We start from the raw sequence: 15,359 nt of genomic DNA, 5'->3' as shown, positions 1-15,359 counted from the left end.
TTTAGAGATGTTTACACCCTGTCTTCCCCCCCCCCCCCCCCCCCCCCCCCCCCACCCCACGCACTCTATTTCTTTGTTCCATTGTTGGTGGCTGTGTCCTCCGTAGCTGCATCCCTATGTTCTGTATTCCTCTCTACACTAGACCGATCTCACCCCTGAGTTCCCTTCTTTTAAATCACTCTGAAAAACCGTTTTCCTTTGACCAAGCTTTTAATTATCTGACCTATCATATCCTTTTGTGGCTGGTTGCCAAACTTTGTTTGTATAAAGGTCCTATGATGTGCTTTGGAAAGTTTGCTTACATTAAGGGTGCTGTATAAATTCAGGTTGTTCTTGTTATGTGATAGCAGCATCTTTTACATAGAAAGATGGCCCTCAATGTTGCGCCAATCCAAGCCCACCTAACGTACACTAGCCCACTATTTTCCATATGCCTATCCAATGCCCGTTTAAATGCCCATAAAGAGGGAGAATCCACCACTGCTACTGGCAGGGCATTCCATGAACTTATGACTCGCTGACCATCCCTCAGCTTGATTGCTTTGTGAGCTTTACAGAGTGGGTGATGTCCTCCTTTCACATTCTCCGTCTGCCTATCAAAGACAGACCAGCCCCTTCTCTCCACATATTAAGAGGCTGTGTTTGTTGTAAAGGCCTGGGGAAGCCTGCTCCACACAATAGAATTGGAGCCTTCACTTGCAGGAGAGAAGGTCAATGAACATTACTGACTTGGCCCCCTATTCACCAAACCTCTTTCATGAAATATTTCCATGAACGCTCCCTAAAACGTAGCTGTCAGTCACTGACTCCAGCCCTTTGTTCTTGCAAATGACTTGGACTTTGCAGAATTCTCCAACTCTCCTGCCATCTTACTTCAGACCAGAGTCTGGAGCCATTTTAATGATTTATGTGGGGATTAAGAGTGATGGTTTCAAGTTGCAGATAATGAAAAACTAGGGTGAAGTGGGAGTTGTGAGGGAGATGCAAAAATGTTTTGAGGGAATGTGTCGAGGTGGATTGAAATGTGACAATGGAATACAGTGTAGTGCGGAGAAGTGAGAGGTTTGGCACTTTGGTGGGAAACAAGAATTATGGAGTATTTCCCAAAGACAGGAGTTGAACTTTGTAGGGGTTTTACATCTCCTTGTTTGAGCCACTGATAATTAATGTACACGTAAGCAGGTAATTAAGAAGGCATGTGGTCTATTGGTCTTTATTGCAAGAGGATTTGTGAATAGGAACAATGCTGTCCTGCTGTAATTGTGTAGCGCACCGATGGGAGTGCACTTGGAATATTGTGTGCAGTTTTGATTTCCTTATTTATGGAAGACTACAGTGGCCCGAGAGGGAATGAAGCTGTAGGTTCACCAAGATATTTCCTGGGAATGGAAGGATTTAATAGAGGGGGGTGATATTCTGCAGAGTTTAGAAGAATGAGAGGTGAACTCAATCAAACACACAACGTTGGTGCTGGGTAATTGTCGGAAGAGTGTTTCCCAGGGCCTGATCTAGGACCAGGGCCACAGCCCCTGCATGAGGGGTCAGGCCATTTTTAGGACTGAGGGAGAGGATTCCTTTGCTCCGAGGGGGGGGGGTGAATCTCGACCGAGCAGGCTTGAAGGGCCAAATGGCCTGCTGCTTCTCTGTTCTTTAAGTGTGAAACTGATGATGGCAATGTTGGTTCATAGGACACTGCAGTCCAATTGACCCAATCCCCCTCCCCTGTCATGACAGATTTTGGACAAATTACCTAAACAGCCATCTACAACATTCTTCCCAACTTTCTGCTGAAGTCACCGGCAGGATTATGGATTCTGGAAAGTGCAAGCTGTTTGCGAATGAGAGTTTGAGTTCAGAGCCGAGAAAGAGCGAAGGGAAGTTTAAATTTGCATTGAAAGTGGCATTCCTAAAGCACTGTGATTGAATTCTGTTTCCCATTAAAATGTTAATGGAAGGGCTTTGTGTTTCTTTGATTTAGATTAACCTCGCGACATCCCCTGCTGCTGCTCAGTTGATCAGCCGTGCTCAAAGTGTTAACTCTGCAGCTGCTACAGGAATCGCTCAGCAGGCTGTCTTACTGGGGAACTCCAACAGTCCCACACTAACTGCCAGCCAGGCACAAATGTACCTCCGGGCTCAGATGGTAAGCACCAACCTGGTACATACTCTAAGAAGTGTTGTATTTATAACACAATGTCAAACAGGCATCATCTTTACACACAGCCCATGTGTTTGATGATTAATCACCAGCTCACTGACCCCCCAGATCATTCTCTTTGAAGATTAACTTGGCAACATATAATTCAAGCATCATCTATAACCTTTGATCTTTTTATGGTCGTTTCTGTAGGGAGTCAATTAATATTCTTCCCAATTATATTCCAGTTTGAACATTTCTGTTTCCGGTCTGGTCATGGATTCTCACTATTAATTCTGATGGGACAGAGTGAACAGGAAAGTGAATCTGTGATGAATAATTACAAAATCAAATTTAAGCTGCAAGTTCACTGGGATCCTTCAGTAATCTGTTCCCAAAACGATTTTAAGGATGTTTGCTTATCAATATGATAATTTGCTAATTTACTTAGTCTAATTAACAAAGTTTATGGGGTGGTTTATATATCGTAGCCAGTTTATAACCAAGTGGTCGTGGTAGCACTATCCCATTTCAAAATGACTGACTAAAACCAGGAACAAGTGAGTGCCCAGTTCAGTATTCACTTGCTGAAACTCTGACCCTCCCCCTCTCGCTTCCTGAGGAGGAGGATTTGTTGGTGGCTTATACATCTGTATTAGTCACTCCCTAGCATCTGCTGACGTTGACATGGTTTGTTTGGAGCTTCATCATGATTTTAACTGGATTATCACTTCGGGGGGTGGGGAGGTTAATGATGTCCCTCTCTACCATCTCCACACACCTGTTTCTGGCTGGGGTCCTCTCTCACCTCTCCCAGGGTGTGGGCTGGTTCAATCCCCCTGCCAAATGGAGGAACGTTGGGCTCTGTTGAATGAGTACCCTGACCACTCGACCAGCTGAGTGCATGGGCTTGGATCAGAATCTGGGATTTTCCTGGTCAGTACAGTTCAGGAAGCACTGGCTGGGTAAATGTGCTGGGACCTTTACCCCCACACTGAGCCCAAAGCCATGGTTAGGAATGTGGTGACTGAGTCATAGAGATGTACCGTGTGGAAACAGACTCTTTGGTCCAACCCGTCCATGCTGACCAGATATCCTAAATTAACTTAGTCCCATTTGCCAGCACTTGGCCCAGGTATCTCTAAACCCTTCCTATTCATATACCCATCCAGATGCCTTTTAAATGTTGTAATTGCACCAGCCTCCACCACCCTCTGTGTGAAAAAGTTGTTCCTTAGGACCCTTTTAAACCATGCCCCCCCTCACCCTAAATCCACACCCTCTAGTTCTGGACTCCAGGGAAAAGGCTTGTCTATTTATCCTATCCATGTCCCTCATAATTTTATAAACCTCTATAAGGTCATCCCTCAGCTTCTGATGCTCCAGGGAAAACAGCCCCAGCCTGTTCAGCCTCTCCCTGTAGCTCAGATCCTCCAACCCTGACAACATCCTTGTAAATCATTTCTGAACCCTTTCAAGTTTCACAACATCTTTCCGACAGGAAGGAGACCAGAATTGCACGCAATATTCCAACAGTGGCCTAACCAACATCCTGTACCTCTGCAACATGACCTCCCAACTCCTGTACTCAATACTCTGACCAATAAGGGAAAGCATACCAAATGCCTCCTTCACTATCATATCTACCTGTGATTTCGCTTAAGTGACTGTGAGGCTCCAGATCCAGTGAAGCTGCTGGTGTTTCCCTGACATTCAGCTGCTTGGTCCCAGTCAGGGAAATGTCTGTCACTGTGGTGACCCAGTGCTGAAAAACCCACGTGGTGATGGACAAGGAGAGTATGAACTCCATATCTATCAATCACACCCTCTGGTTTACTCTCCATATTCCCTGGCCCCCTGGACAGCGAGGAACAGGAGTGCAGACCACACGAGCAGCACTCTCCCTCGAAATTGCAGGTGAGCCGTTATTCACTCTGGATACTCCCTACAGAGAGGTTCCAGCCCTGAGGCCGCTTCTCCTGTACTAACCCAGCCACTCGACATTGAACTCTCTCCAAACTCCTTCACAGCTTCACTGGGATGGATATTCGAAAGCTGTACTGTTTATCTGTCTCACACTGAGCGAGTATCAATATGGTGCAGGTCACTTTGCAATCTGTAAGCATTGGAGAGTACGACACAGTGAGAGAGAGGGAGAGAGAGAGAGACACATGCTCACACCGACACAGAGAGAGAAAGAGAGACGCTCTCGCAGACAGAGAGAGTGCGAGGTGCACACAGTGGCACACACCAACACAGGGACAGCGAGATACGTGCGCGCGCGCACACACACACACACGAGAATGAGACACACACAAACAAGACACAGAGCAAGATACATAAAGACAGTGAGGAGAGCTGGGGGAGCTGATGTTGGGGAAATACTCCTTTGTGCCATTGGGGAAGGGAAGTGAAAGATCAGCCTGGGCTTTCTCGCATACATTGGGCCTCCTGTCTCTTGCTGGGTGTATTTGGAGATGAAAGGGGGTGGGGGGGGTGAAGAGAGAGAGAGATGTTCATTCCGGCTTTACTCCTCAGATTGTGCTTTGTACTTTGAGAAGAGCCACATAGGGAGGTACGAGAGGTTGTGTGTTGGTTTGTGTAGAACTGCAGTGACAATGGTATTATAACACCTTCCATATCATGAAATGCCCAGGCGAGTGTCATCGTGATGAATGCCAGTTTCTTTTCAGGTGGTGTTGAGCGGGTTCCAGAGATCAGGAAAAGTGAAGCCATGGAGGGATTTGAAAGCAAGGATGAAAATTTTAAAGGAGAAAGTGAGGACTGCAGATGCTGGAGATCAGAGCTGAAAATGTGTTAATGGAAAAGCGCAGCAGGTCAGGCAGTATCCAGGGAAGAGGAGAATCAACGTTTCGGGCATGAGCCCTTCTTCAGGAATCATGAAAATTTTAAAATTGAGTCAGGGCTTAGTTGGGTGTAGGCCATTGAGCACAAAGACAGATACTGTGGGACAGTGACATGGTGACAGTGTCACTGCATTTTTGCCAATCCAGAAACCCCAGCCATGGCAACTGGTAAAATTTAAATTTAATTAATCCATCTGGAATTGAAAGCTAGTCTCTGGTGACTGTGACAACTATCATTGAGTATTTCTCTCTGGATGTAGGTTTGCTCGCTGAGCTGGAAGGTTCATGTTCAGACATTTTGTCACCATACTTGGGAACATCTTCAATGAGCCTCTGGACGAAGCATTGTTGATGATTCCTGCTTTCTGTTTATATGTTTGAATTTTTTTTGGGTTGGGATAAGGGAGGACACCACGTTGACTGGGACAACACATCTATCCTAGGACAAGCCAAACAGAGACACGCATGAGAATTCGTAGAAGCACGGCATTCCAACCGGAACTCTATCAACAAACACATTGACTTGAACCCGATTTACCACCCCCTCAGAAAAAGAACAGGAATTGACATCACCAACCCAAAGAAACCCAAACGTATAAATAGAAAGCAGAAATCATCAGCAATGCTTCGTCAGGAGGCTCGCTGAAGATGTTACATAATATTGTGAAGAAACATCTGAACATGAACCTGCTAGCTCAGCGAGCAAACCTACATCCAGAACCTCAACCTGAGATTACAAGTCTTCTCAAAACTCGCTAACACCTATGGGTGCAATACCGTATTTCTCTTGCTCTGTGTCTGTGTGTGCCACTGTCTCTGGGCATGTCTCTGCCCCCACCCCTAGTACGTGTGTCCCTCTCTCTCTTTCCCCCCCCCCCCTCCTCAATGTAGATGAGGGATAATTTGGGGATGGATGCTCATGTTGTCCCACTTCTGCCTTGTATCTGGTTCACCAATGTCCTTTTTAGAGAGGGCAATCTGCTGTCTTTGCCTATGCTGGCCTCCATTGGACTCCAGACCCACAGCAATGGGGTTTATTGATAATTGCCCTCTGAAATGGTTTAGCAAGCCACTCCATTCAAGGGCAATTAGGGGTGGACAATAAATTCCAGCCTTGCCAGGGATAGCTGCATCCCGGGATGAATAGAGGGATTAGTTGCAACTTAGGAGACTTTTAGATGGCCTGAAGTTCAAGTGTGTAATTTCTGAGGAGTCTCTGGAAATAATACAAAACAGGAGTAGATAAGGGTTTTGGCAACAAACAAACTGAGGCCAGAATAGGGCCGAGACATGCTCCAAAGGTGAAATTAGACTATCTGTATGATGGCCTTGGGTATATAATTGAAAATCCATCTCTGGTTCAGACACAGCAGTAATGGTGTGAACTACATCCCAGAGAGAAAGGACCCTTGAGAACAACATGAGTCACTCCCTCTGAGAGAACCTGTGAAAATGACCATGAAATTGTTAAAGGGGAGAAAGCAGGGTTCCTGCTGCTGTTTAATGATAACTAAATGTTAATCATCCTGCGACATCACCTCTAGCTCGAATCTAAACATTTACACAAAAAACTAACCAGACCCACACCAATTGAAGATTACAATTGACTATAAATATCTGGGTGGTTTCAAACTGGTGATGTTTTGTACCATCTGTGCTTCCCCGGATGTGGCTCGCTACCAGCCAGAATCAGTGGGATATAAAGGATCAAGTGACAGTACCATCCCTGGCAGCATTCAATCCCCCGTCATCGCTGCTCTAATTTGTTGCTGGAATCTTGCTCTGTCTGCTCCAGCCACCCATCTGATCATGTCATTCCAATAGATATATATGTTTTGTGTTGCTTTTTATAGTTTGCACTGAGGGAGGTGGATGAAACCTCTCTAAAAGATTAATTCTGGTATCTTCCATGCTCTTACTTTGGTTCCTGCTAGTTTGTTTTTTTTCTCCCAATGTTCAACAGCAAATGTGCATTACTGGAGGTGTAAAAACAAAACAGTTTTTATTTCCAATTCACTTTGCATCTGTTTAAATTACAGGAGGTGTACTCACCTCACCACCCCCCTCCCCACCCCCTCCAGACGGATGGACCACCCCTCCCTGCGTGCGCACACATGCTGTAGCACATGCACATTTCCAGACACGAACCCCCCTCCCCCAACCCCCAACATGACACAAACACCCATGTGCGTGTACCCACCCAGTCACAGACTCCAAATCCACACACACCCATCCGGACACAAATACCCACATGCATGTACCCACCCAGTCTCAGACCCTAAATACACACACACCCACGTGCGCGTTCCCACCCAATCTCAGACCTTAAAGACACTGTTCCTGGTCAGGCTCAGCAGAGATGTACCCCACAGTTAAGCAGTTGGCCAGAGCCTGGGTGAGGCCCAGCCACTGGTACTCAGAATGGGATGCATTGCGAAGCTGCCTCACTGAACACCGAAACATTTAAAATAAACCAGGCAGCTGGTGAATATGAATTCAACTTTCAGGAACAAGTAATGTTTCTTCACTTCAGGGAGCATCCACCTCCCCTCCAGTTCAGTTTGCTGTGTGGTTTGTTGTTTCGAGTTAAGACTATGTATTAGCATCTGACGAACTCTGTTCTTTTCTGCCCAAGGCACCTTTTGGTAAGGTAAAAGGCAACACATTTCATGTAATTTTCAGGCACAGCAAAGTAACCTTGTGCAAGTAGCTAGGACCCTAGGACGTGCTGTTCCTTTGTCCCCCCAGCTCATTTTCACACCCACTGCCACAGTCGCTGCTGTCCAGCCTGAGGTCACCATCTCTCCAGCGAATCAACAATCCGCTGCTCCACAGGTCAGTTTGTCAAACTCTCGCTCGGTACTTTGAAATCTGAATTGGTGAGCTAAGTGTTTTTAAGGAGAGTTACTGGCAGAAAGTCTGCCTCGAACCTTTACAGTTTAACCTGTTAGATATGTGATGAGCTTGACTTCCTCTCCCATTGGGTGACTGAAGGTTGTGGAATGTGATGTAGGCGGCACCATAACCACTGCATTTGTCTGTCCCCTCAAGTCACTGTGTTATAGTTTGGCTGTGGGTCCCGCCTCATTGAGGCATCCTCTCGCCCCTCAGGAAAGGAGGTTATACTTGAGGAAACTTTCCCAAGCTGACCCTAGGGTCATGTCAAATTAAAACAGAGGCCCTGTCACCCCCTTGAGTGGGTGATAAAGGTGTCATGATCCCTAGGTTGAAGAAGAACAGAGATATTGGATCAAAGTCTGGACAATATCACACTCAGTTGCTTAAACGTGCTCATTGGGATTCCTCGACTCCTCAGTCAGAGTTCCTTCAGTGCGATCAGGTCCCATATTAAATCCTTTGAATTGTGGTTTAAAAGTGACTTCACTTGACCTCAACTGTTCACTGTGGAGCGGCTGTGACCTGTGAGCTGTTGGAATGAGACTATCAGCTGCTCTCAATCCCGTTCCTGACTCTGACGCTGTGAAACCAACCACCCGCTGGGGAAAAGCTCGGACAAACAAGTAAATGTTGAGGATTGTCTGAAAGGGAGAATGAGAGTCAAGAAATGGTGAGCTTTCAGGAGGGAATGCCCGTAACAGCCAAAGGCACAGCCCCCAATGGTGGAGCAATTTGATCAGTTGTGAAAATATTACTTGCAGTGTTCAGCAACAAAGGATCAGAGGTTCTGGATTAACATTTACAAAAATCAAGGACAAAACTGAAAGAGATGTTTTAACACACTTGGAGTATGCCACCACAAACTAAAGGTTATGGGATTTGAATAAAAGACCCTAAGCACTGGCACAGGAATGATGGGCTGAATGGCCTCCTGGATGTTACCACTTGTTCTGGAAGGTGCTGTATGTACAGTTGCTCTATCAACAGCAACAGTAACACAGTTCAGAAAAACCTGACCCCACACAACAGCATATTCCCCAGACATTGCTTCTTCACTATCCCATTGCCAGCCCAGACCTGCATCTTGTTTCCTTACTTCCTAGAGAGCTGGGTCCTGCTGCCAGTCTCCAGGATATTCCCTGGGCACTGTTGCTGCTGCTGCTGGTCCTGATGTTTCAGACACTGGCACTGAGGGCGAATGTAGCTGTAACTTCAAGGAGCCTGTGACCCTTTCTCTCTGACCCTGTGGAAGGTCATGGGGGTCACTTGCCTTATCCGAGAGGTAAACGGTGACTGGAGAGCAGTGGGAATACTCTTGGTCCAGCTCTTCCCAGCACAGCAGCACATCATTCAGTCCCTCTGCTGCATGCTGCTGTAAATGCTTTACTCCAGCCCCCTCGCACTCTGATCCCTCACTCTCGGTATATCCTTCTGTTCATTTCTGTGTGTGTGTGTGTGTGTGTGTGTGTGGTAGGGTTTCCCCAGCAGCTGGGAGATGCTCTGTTTAAAGTAAACCAGCTGTGGGAGAGAGTTCCACTTTGCCCTGTTCTCTGGGGGAGGGGGGGTGGGGAGGGGGAGAGAGAGGATATAACTAGGCAGCCTCCCAGCTCACTAGTTTCCTGTGACATAAGCATTCCCATGATGGCAAACCCAAGGTTACTCAGCGTTCAATGCCCTTTCTGGGGTCACACACTCTGAACATAACGGGGTTCCTGCAGCTGGTCAGAGGGAGTGTGTGCTCAGAGCCTTGTTTAATCTCTGGGAGCAGCAATACAAATGTGTCTGAGGTCAGAGAGACTTCATTCCGGGCCTACACTGGGAAATGTGACGGTAAAGCTCTGGTCTTTAACAAAACCAAGTTGGTTACCTCCTGTCCTTCCTGACCCTGTCTCTCTTTCCTGAGTCTGGTCAGTTGCAGAGGTCTCCAGCACAGAATAAGACCCTTCAGCCCATCAGGTCTGCACCACCTCACTGTTCAAATCCCATTATTCAGAATATGGCCCAAAGCCTTGGATATGAGTGCACATTTAAAGATTTAAATATTATGAGGGTTTCTGCCTCCTTCACCCTTACAGACAGAGAGTTCCAGACTCCCACCACCCTCTGGATGAAAGGTTATTCCTGCCCTTTCCCTTAAATCTATGTCCCCTGGTCATTCATTTCACCCCACCCCCAACCCATCAAGGGGAGAGGTTCCTTCCTGTCTATCCAATCAATGCCCCTCATTATTTTAAATCTGTCAATGATGTGCCCCTTCTATCTCCTCTGCTTTCATAAAAGCAACCCTAGTTTGTCCAAAAACACAGATTGCTGGAAAAACTCAGCAGGTCTGGCAGCATCTGTGGAGATGACCCTTTCCCCAGAACTCCCTAGACTGTCCAGTCTCCGTGTCCAGTAGCTGGTGATAATATTGCTGTCAATAATCTCAAAACCATCTCCCGAAACAAAAAAAATCAATGTTTTGTGCAACTCCTATCAGATCCCATCGTGGGGTTCACAGCCAGTTGTAAAAATCGGACCCAACATGGGAAGTGCAATCTCAATCTCTCAGCTCGATCCCCTCGAATTGGAGAGACCTTGTGGTTATTACTGCAATGGTGGTGACAGCTTCAGATTTACTCAGCATTCCCTTGTATTTAAAATCGAACCTTTCATTTTCCAAGTGGGATTATTTGTAAAGTTTTATTTTGGTTTCTGTGAAATTTTGCTGACCGTGTTCTGTCTAAAACAGTCTCACTTTCAAGTGGATTGTCCTTTTTGCAGGTGCAAAATTTAGCAATAAGAAGTCAACAGAATACAGCAGCAACAGTCCAACCACAACTTCAAAGCGTCACTCTGAAAGCTACCCCCTCCGTTCAGCAAGTTTCAACTACCTCCCAGGCGAAAACTTCAGGACCAGCTCCTGTGGCGGCTACCAAAGGAGGCCAGTCTGAAAACATGGCAGACAGTGGGAAAAAGAGTGAAATAGTCAACTCTTCCAGCACTGACACCAGAGCGGTCAGTGTGACCCCCACAGCAACCCCTGTGACCACACACGCCCTCATTACCACAGGTGAGGTTATTGCCTTCAAACAACAACACTCTGTATTTAGATAGCCTTTGGTGCACTCAAACATCCCAGGCTGCCTCACCAGAGTGATGATCAAACAAAAATGACTTTTGAGTATCGCTGAAAGTAGACCAGAAGTTGAAGCTTCTCAGTTTTATACTGAACAGAGCCAGGACGTGGCAAGTGGACTTGGGGGATGAGGGTCGGGCGAGAGAGATTTTATGCAGCACGAGGAAAAGATTGGTTCGGCCATCATTAGCATGGAGAACAGTTAACTGTCAATCTTCATTCTTAAACAACCAATCTTCATTCTCAGACCAATTCTGACATCTTCATTCTCAGACAGAGCAAAGATAAAGGGAATGTAGAGACAATTAGTTTATGCTGCATCCTCATGGCAATATCCTGACCAATCAGAATCTTCCATACAAGTGTGCCCTTGAACTGTGGGAAGCTAGGGAAGTGATTGATGGGCCCCTTGCTGAGATATTTGTATCATCGATAGTCACAGGTGAGGTGCTGGAAGACTGGAGGTTGGCTAACAATTTTGTCTCCTTCCTATTGGATGGACGTTGTGAAACTTGAAAGAATTGAGAAAAGATTTACAAGGATGTTGCCAGGGTTGGAGGATTTGAGCTATAGGGAGAGGCTGAACAGGCTGGGGCAGTTTTCCCTGGAGCGTCAGAGGCTGAGGGGTGACCTTTATAGAAGCTTTTAAAATCATGAGGGGCATAGATAGGATAAATAGACAAAATCTTTACCCTGGGGTGGGGGAATCCAGAACTGGAAGGCATAGGTTTAGGGTGAGAGGGGAAAGAAATAAAAGAGACCTAAGGGGCAATGTTGCCACGCAGAGGGTGGTACGTGTATAGAATGAGCTGCCAGAGAATGTGGTGGAGGCTGGTACAATTGCAACATTTAAAAGGCATCTGGATGGGAACATGAATAGGAAGGGGTTAGAGGAATATGGGCCAAGTGCTGGAAAATTGGACTAGATTAGGTTAGGATATCTGGTCTGCATGGACGTGTTGGACCGAAGGGTCTGTTTCCGTGCTGTACATCTCTATGACCAGCCTGCTCAGAGAATGAAGATTGCCAATTAACTGTTCTTGCTCCATCTCCACTCCAATGATGGCCTGGCCAATCAGCACCCGTTTCCCATTCTGTATTAAATGGTGCCTCTTTTCTTACATCTGTTCCTTGTTCTTACGAGTGTAAGACAAAATGCTTTAATTCCTTCTTTCTTTTAGGCACTGTCGAAAATTGACACTCTCACATATGATGATATTAGGGCAGATTGTCAAAAACTGAATTGATGTGGACTTATGGTTTAAAAACAAGAGGGAAGAAAGATTTTGAAAGTGAAGTCAGAGCTCATAGCCATTCGTGGTGAAGTGATTGGGATTCAGGATTCAGTTTGAGGCCAGGATTGGAGACACGCAAGTATAATCTAGACTGGAGAAAGTTCCATCGCAGGGCTGAGGCATCGGTAGGGGCAAGGCAGGCCTTGAAGGGATCTGAAAAGAAGGATAAGAATTTTTAAATCATGAGCCAGCAGCCAATTAGGTCATTGTGCACAGCTCAATTCTACCCCAGAAGAGATTCCAATGATCCAAAAATGATGATTCTTCTCCCTTGCAGCAGCTCCTCAGCCACATGTTCATCTGCTCTATCCTCCTATTCCTACCCTCTCTAGCTTGTAGCACTGGGAGTAATCCAGATATTACTATCCTTGAGGACCTCCTTTTTTTAAATTCCTGCCTAACTTCCTGTATTCTCCCTTCAAAATCTCATCCTTACCTCTTCCTCTGTCATTTATTTCCAATGCATACAGCAACCTCTCGCTGATTACACTCTCCTTTTTGAGAAAATTCTGCACCCTCTGAGATATCCCTGATCCTGGCTGCAGGGAGACAACACAGCATTCTGAGGTCTCACTGCCAGCTGCAGAAACATCTATCTGTGCTTCCGACTAGACAATCCCTTATTACAATTGATCGCTTGGAATCTGGTGTGCCCCTCATCACATTAGAGCCAGTCTCGGTACCAAAAACCTGGCTGTCAGTGCTGCATTCCCCTGAGAGTCCACCATCCCTTATTTTCCAAAACTGTGTATCTGTTTGAGAAGGGAATAACCACAGGAGATTCCTGCCCTGCTGGCTTTCTCCCCCCAACCGTTCCTGCAAGTAACCCATCCACCCGATTGTATCTGGGGTTTACCTCCCTTCCTGCAATTACCATCCATCACACTGTCTAGCTCTTGTAAGTTCCTCATTGCCTCGAACTGCCACTGCAACCAATCCATGTGACCTGATAGGATTTGCAGGATGGGTGTTTGGTTGCAGACATAATTATCAGAAAGAAGGAAACTGTCTCTAATCTCCGACAGGAAAAGCATATCACTGTACTGAAGGCCATCTTTGCAGCTTAACAAATTACCGACACAGGAAATAGCAGTCCTACTGCTTTAACAGCACAGTTCCAGGCTGACATATACCTATGTTTTAAAGTTTAATCAAGAGACACACCTCAATAACTTAAATTCTCCATTTCTGGAAACATCCTGATAAATCTTTTCTGAATCCTCTCAATTTAATAATATCCTTCCTCTAGCAGGGTGACCAGAACACAGTACCCCAGAAGAGGCCTCACCAAGGTCCTGTACCATCTCAACATCTCAAAGGTGTGAGCAGTGAAGACGCACATTCTAAATGCCTTCTTTACCAACCTGTCCATCTCTGATGAAAATGTCAAAGAACTATATACAGTACCTGCACTGTGGTTCAGCCACACTTCAATAGCAAACATAATAGCTTGCTTACTTTTCCCTCTGTGCCTACTTGTTATGAAATAATCTCAAAATATTGACTCCTGCTTTGGTTCATTTTTGTTATGGCCTCATCAACTGAGGTAACAACTTGGAGTGATTTTTGTGTCTTTGTACCTTCTGATTTCTTTGTCCTTTCATTATCATTTTGAGTCTTATCCAAGTTTTATATGTGAACTCTTTGCATTTCTTTCCAAACTGTAGTACCTCATCTACATATTGATATGATGTTAATTTGAGGGAAAGTGGAGTGGAGAGCTTCCTCACCCTTTGAGATATTGTGCGACCATCTTCTTTGTCTGTTTTACAAAGGACAATTGGGTTTGATATAAAGTCTCTCTCAAAAAGAGAGCAGCTCCAACAGCGCAGCAGCCCCACCAGGCTGTAGTGGAGGGCTGAGATCAGAGTGGTGCTGGAAAAGCACAGCAGGTCAGGCAGCATCCGAGGAGCAGGAAAAATCAATGTTCATCAGGAATTAGTAATGAAGGGTTGACCTGGTCTGTGTTAGTCAAATGGCCTTCAGACTAAGAAATTAGAGGGTTTTTAAAAAGTTGGTTCACAGGATTTGGGTGTCACTGAAGAAAAAAACCATAGGCTAGGCCAGCATTTATTACCCATCCCTAATTACCCAGAGGGCAGTTAAAAGTCAAACACATTGCTGTGGGTCTGGAGTCTCACATAGGTCAGACCAAGTAAAGATGGCAGTTTTCTTCCCTGTAGGACCTTAATGAACCAGATGGTCATGTGCACCAATTGACGGTTGTTGGCAGCTTTTTATTGAATTCCAGTTTCAACATCTCCCATGATGGGAGTTGAACTGAAATCTCCGGAACATTAATAACAATGGGTTGATAATAGAAAACAAAGATTTGTGGGTGCTGGAGATCTGAAACAAACAAACAGAAAATGCCGGAGAAACTCAGCAGGTTAGGCAGGGTCTGTGGAGTGAGAAATGCTTAACGATTTGAGTCCTGTGACTGGTTTGCATGTGCAGTGACATTGACTACACCACTGCCTACCTCATGTGTCATGTACTAGAAGGACTTGTGTATTTATTGACACGCTACAAGTCCAGAGTATCTGATGCTGACTTGCCTGAAATATCTCAGTTCCTAGGATAGGGTTTTTTTTAACTTGCCATATGTGCAAAGGTAATATTTGTGCTTAGAAATGAGCCTGAGTGTCTTTGTTTGCTAACTGGAGTGTTTGGTACGCTGGGGAATGGTGTGTTCAGTGTGTGGCAGACTGATGTGAGGCAGTAGTTTGTTGCTTTATTCCCGGAGTGTGGATCTTTTGTGAAGGTACAGGCAGCCAAAACCACAAAACCAACAGGCGGCAACGTCCTGACTCCCTGTTAAAGCAGGTCAGCGGCAGCCTCCAGAACCTGGGATCCAACAGCAGGCTTGACACAATTGGCCAGACTTTACCCTGTTAACCCTGCGCGTGCTGGGAAAAGTGGATCAATGACTTTTAAGATGCTCGCTGGTATGGATTACTGCAAATTTGCAGCAAGTTGACAGCAACACACTGCTTTAATCTGAGAGCCCCCTAAGAACCCTCTCTTCCTTTCCCCCCCCCCCC

The 15,359-nt window shown here is 45.8% G+C and overlaps 1 protein-coding gene across 8 annotated transcripts in view; it reads left to right on the top strand.

The window, feature by feature from the left end:
* The window catches only part of LOC122540474 (polyhomeotic-like protein 2), a 115,210-nt gene that overhangs the window by 39,948 nt on the left and 59,903 nt on the right, over positions 1-15,359 (top strand). For all 8 annotated transcript variants that reach the window (XR_006309316.1, XR_006309317.1, XM_043676322.1 and 5 more), the window contains 3 exons: positions 1,979-2,143; positions 7,687-7,839; positions 10,666-10,954. Coding sequence is in view for 6 of the 8 variants with exons in the window: in XM_043676322.1 (XP_043532257.1) it covers positions 1,979-2,143; positions 7,687-7,839; positions 10,666-10,954 (607 nt within the window). In the remaining 2 variants the exon portion in view is untranslated. The remainder of the gene's footprint in view (positions 1-1,978; positions 2,144-7,686; positions 7,840-10,665; positions 10,955-15,359) is intronic.

The sequence above is a fragment of the Chiloscyllium plagiosum genome, chromosome 34 (assembly GCF_004010195.1).
Source record: "Chiloscyllium plagiosum isolate BGI_BamShark_2017 chromosome 34, ASM401019v2, whole genome shotgun sequence".
NCBI lineage: Eukaryota > Metazoa > Chordata > Chondrichthyes > Orectolobiformes > Hemiscylliidae > Chiloscyllium > Chiloscyllium plagiosum.
This window is presented reverse-complemented; position numbering and strand designations above follow the sequence as displayed.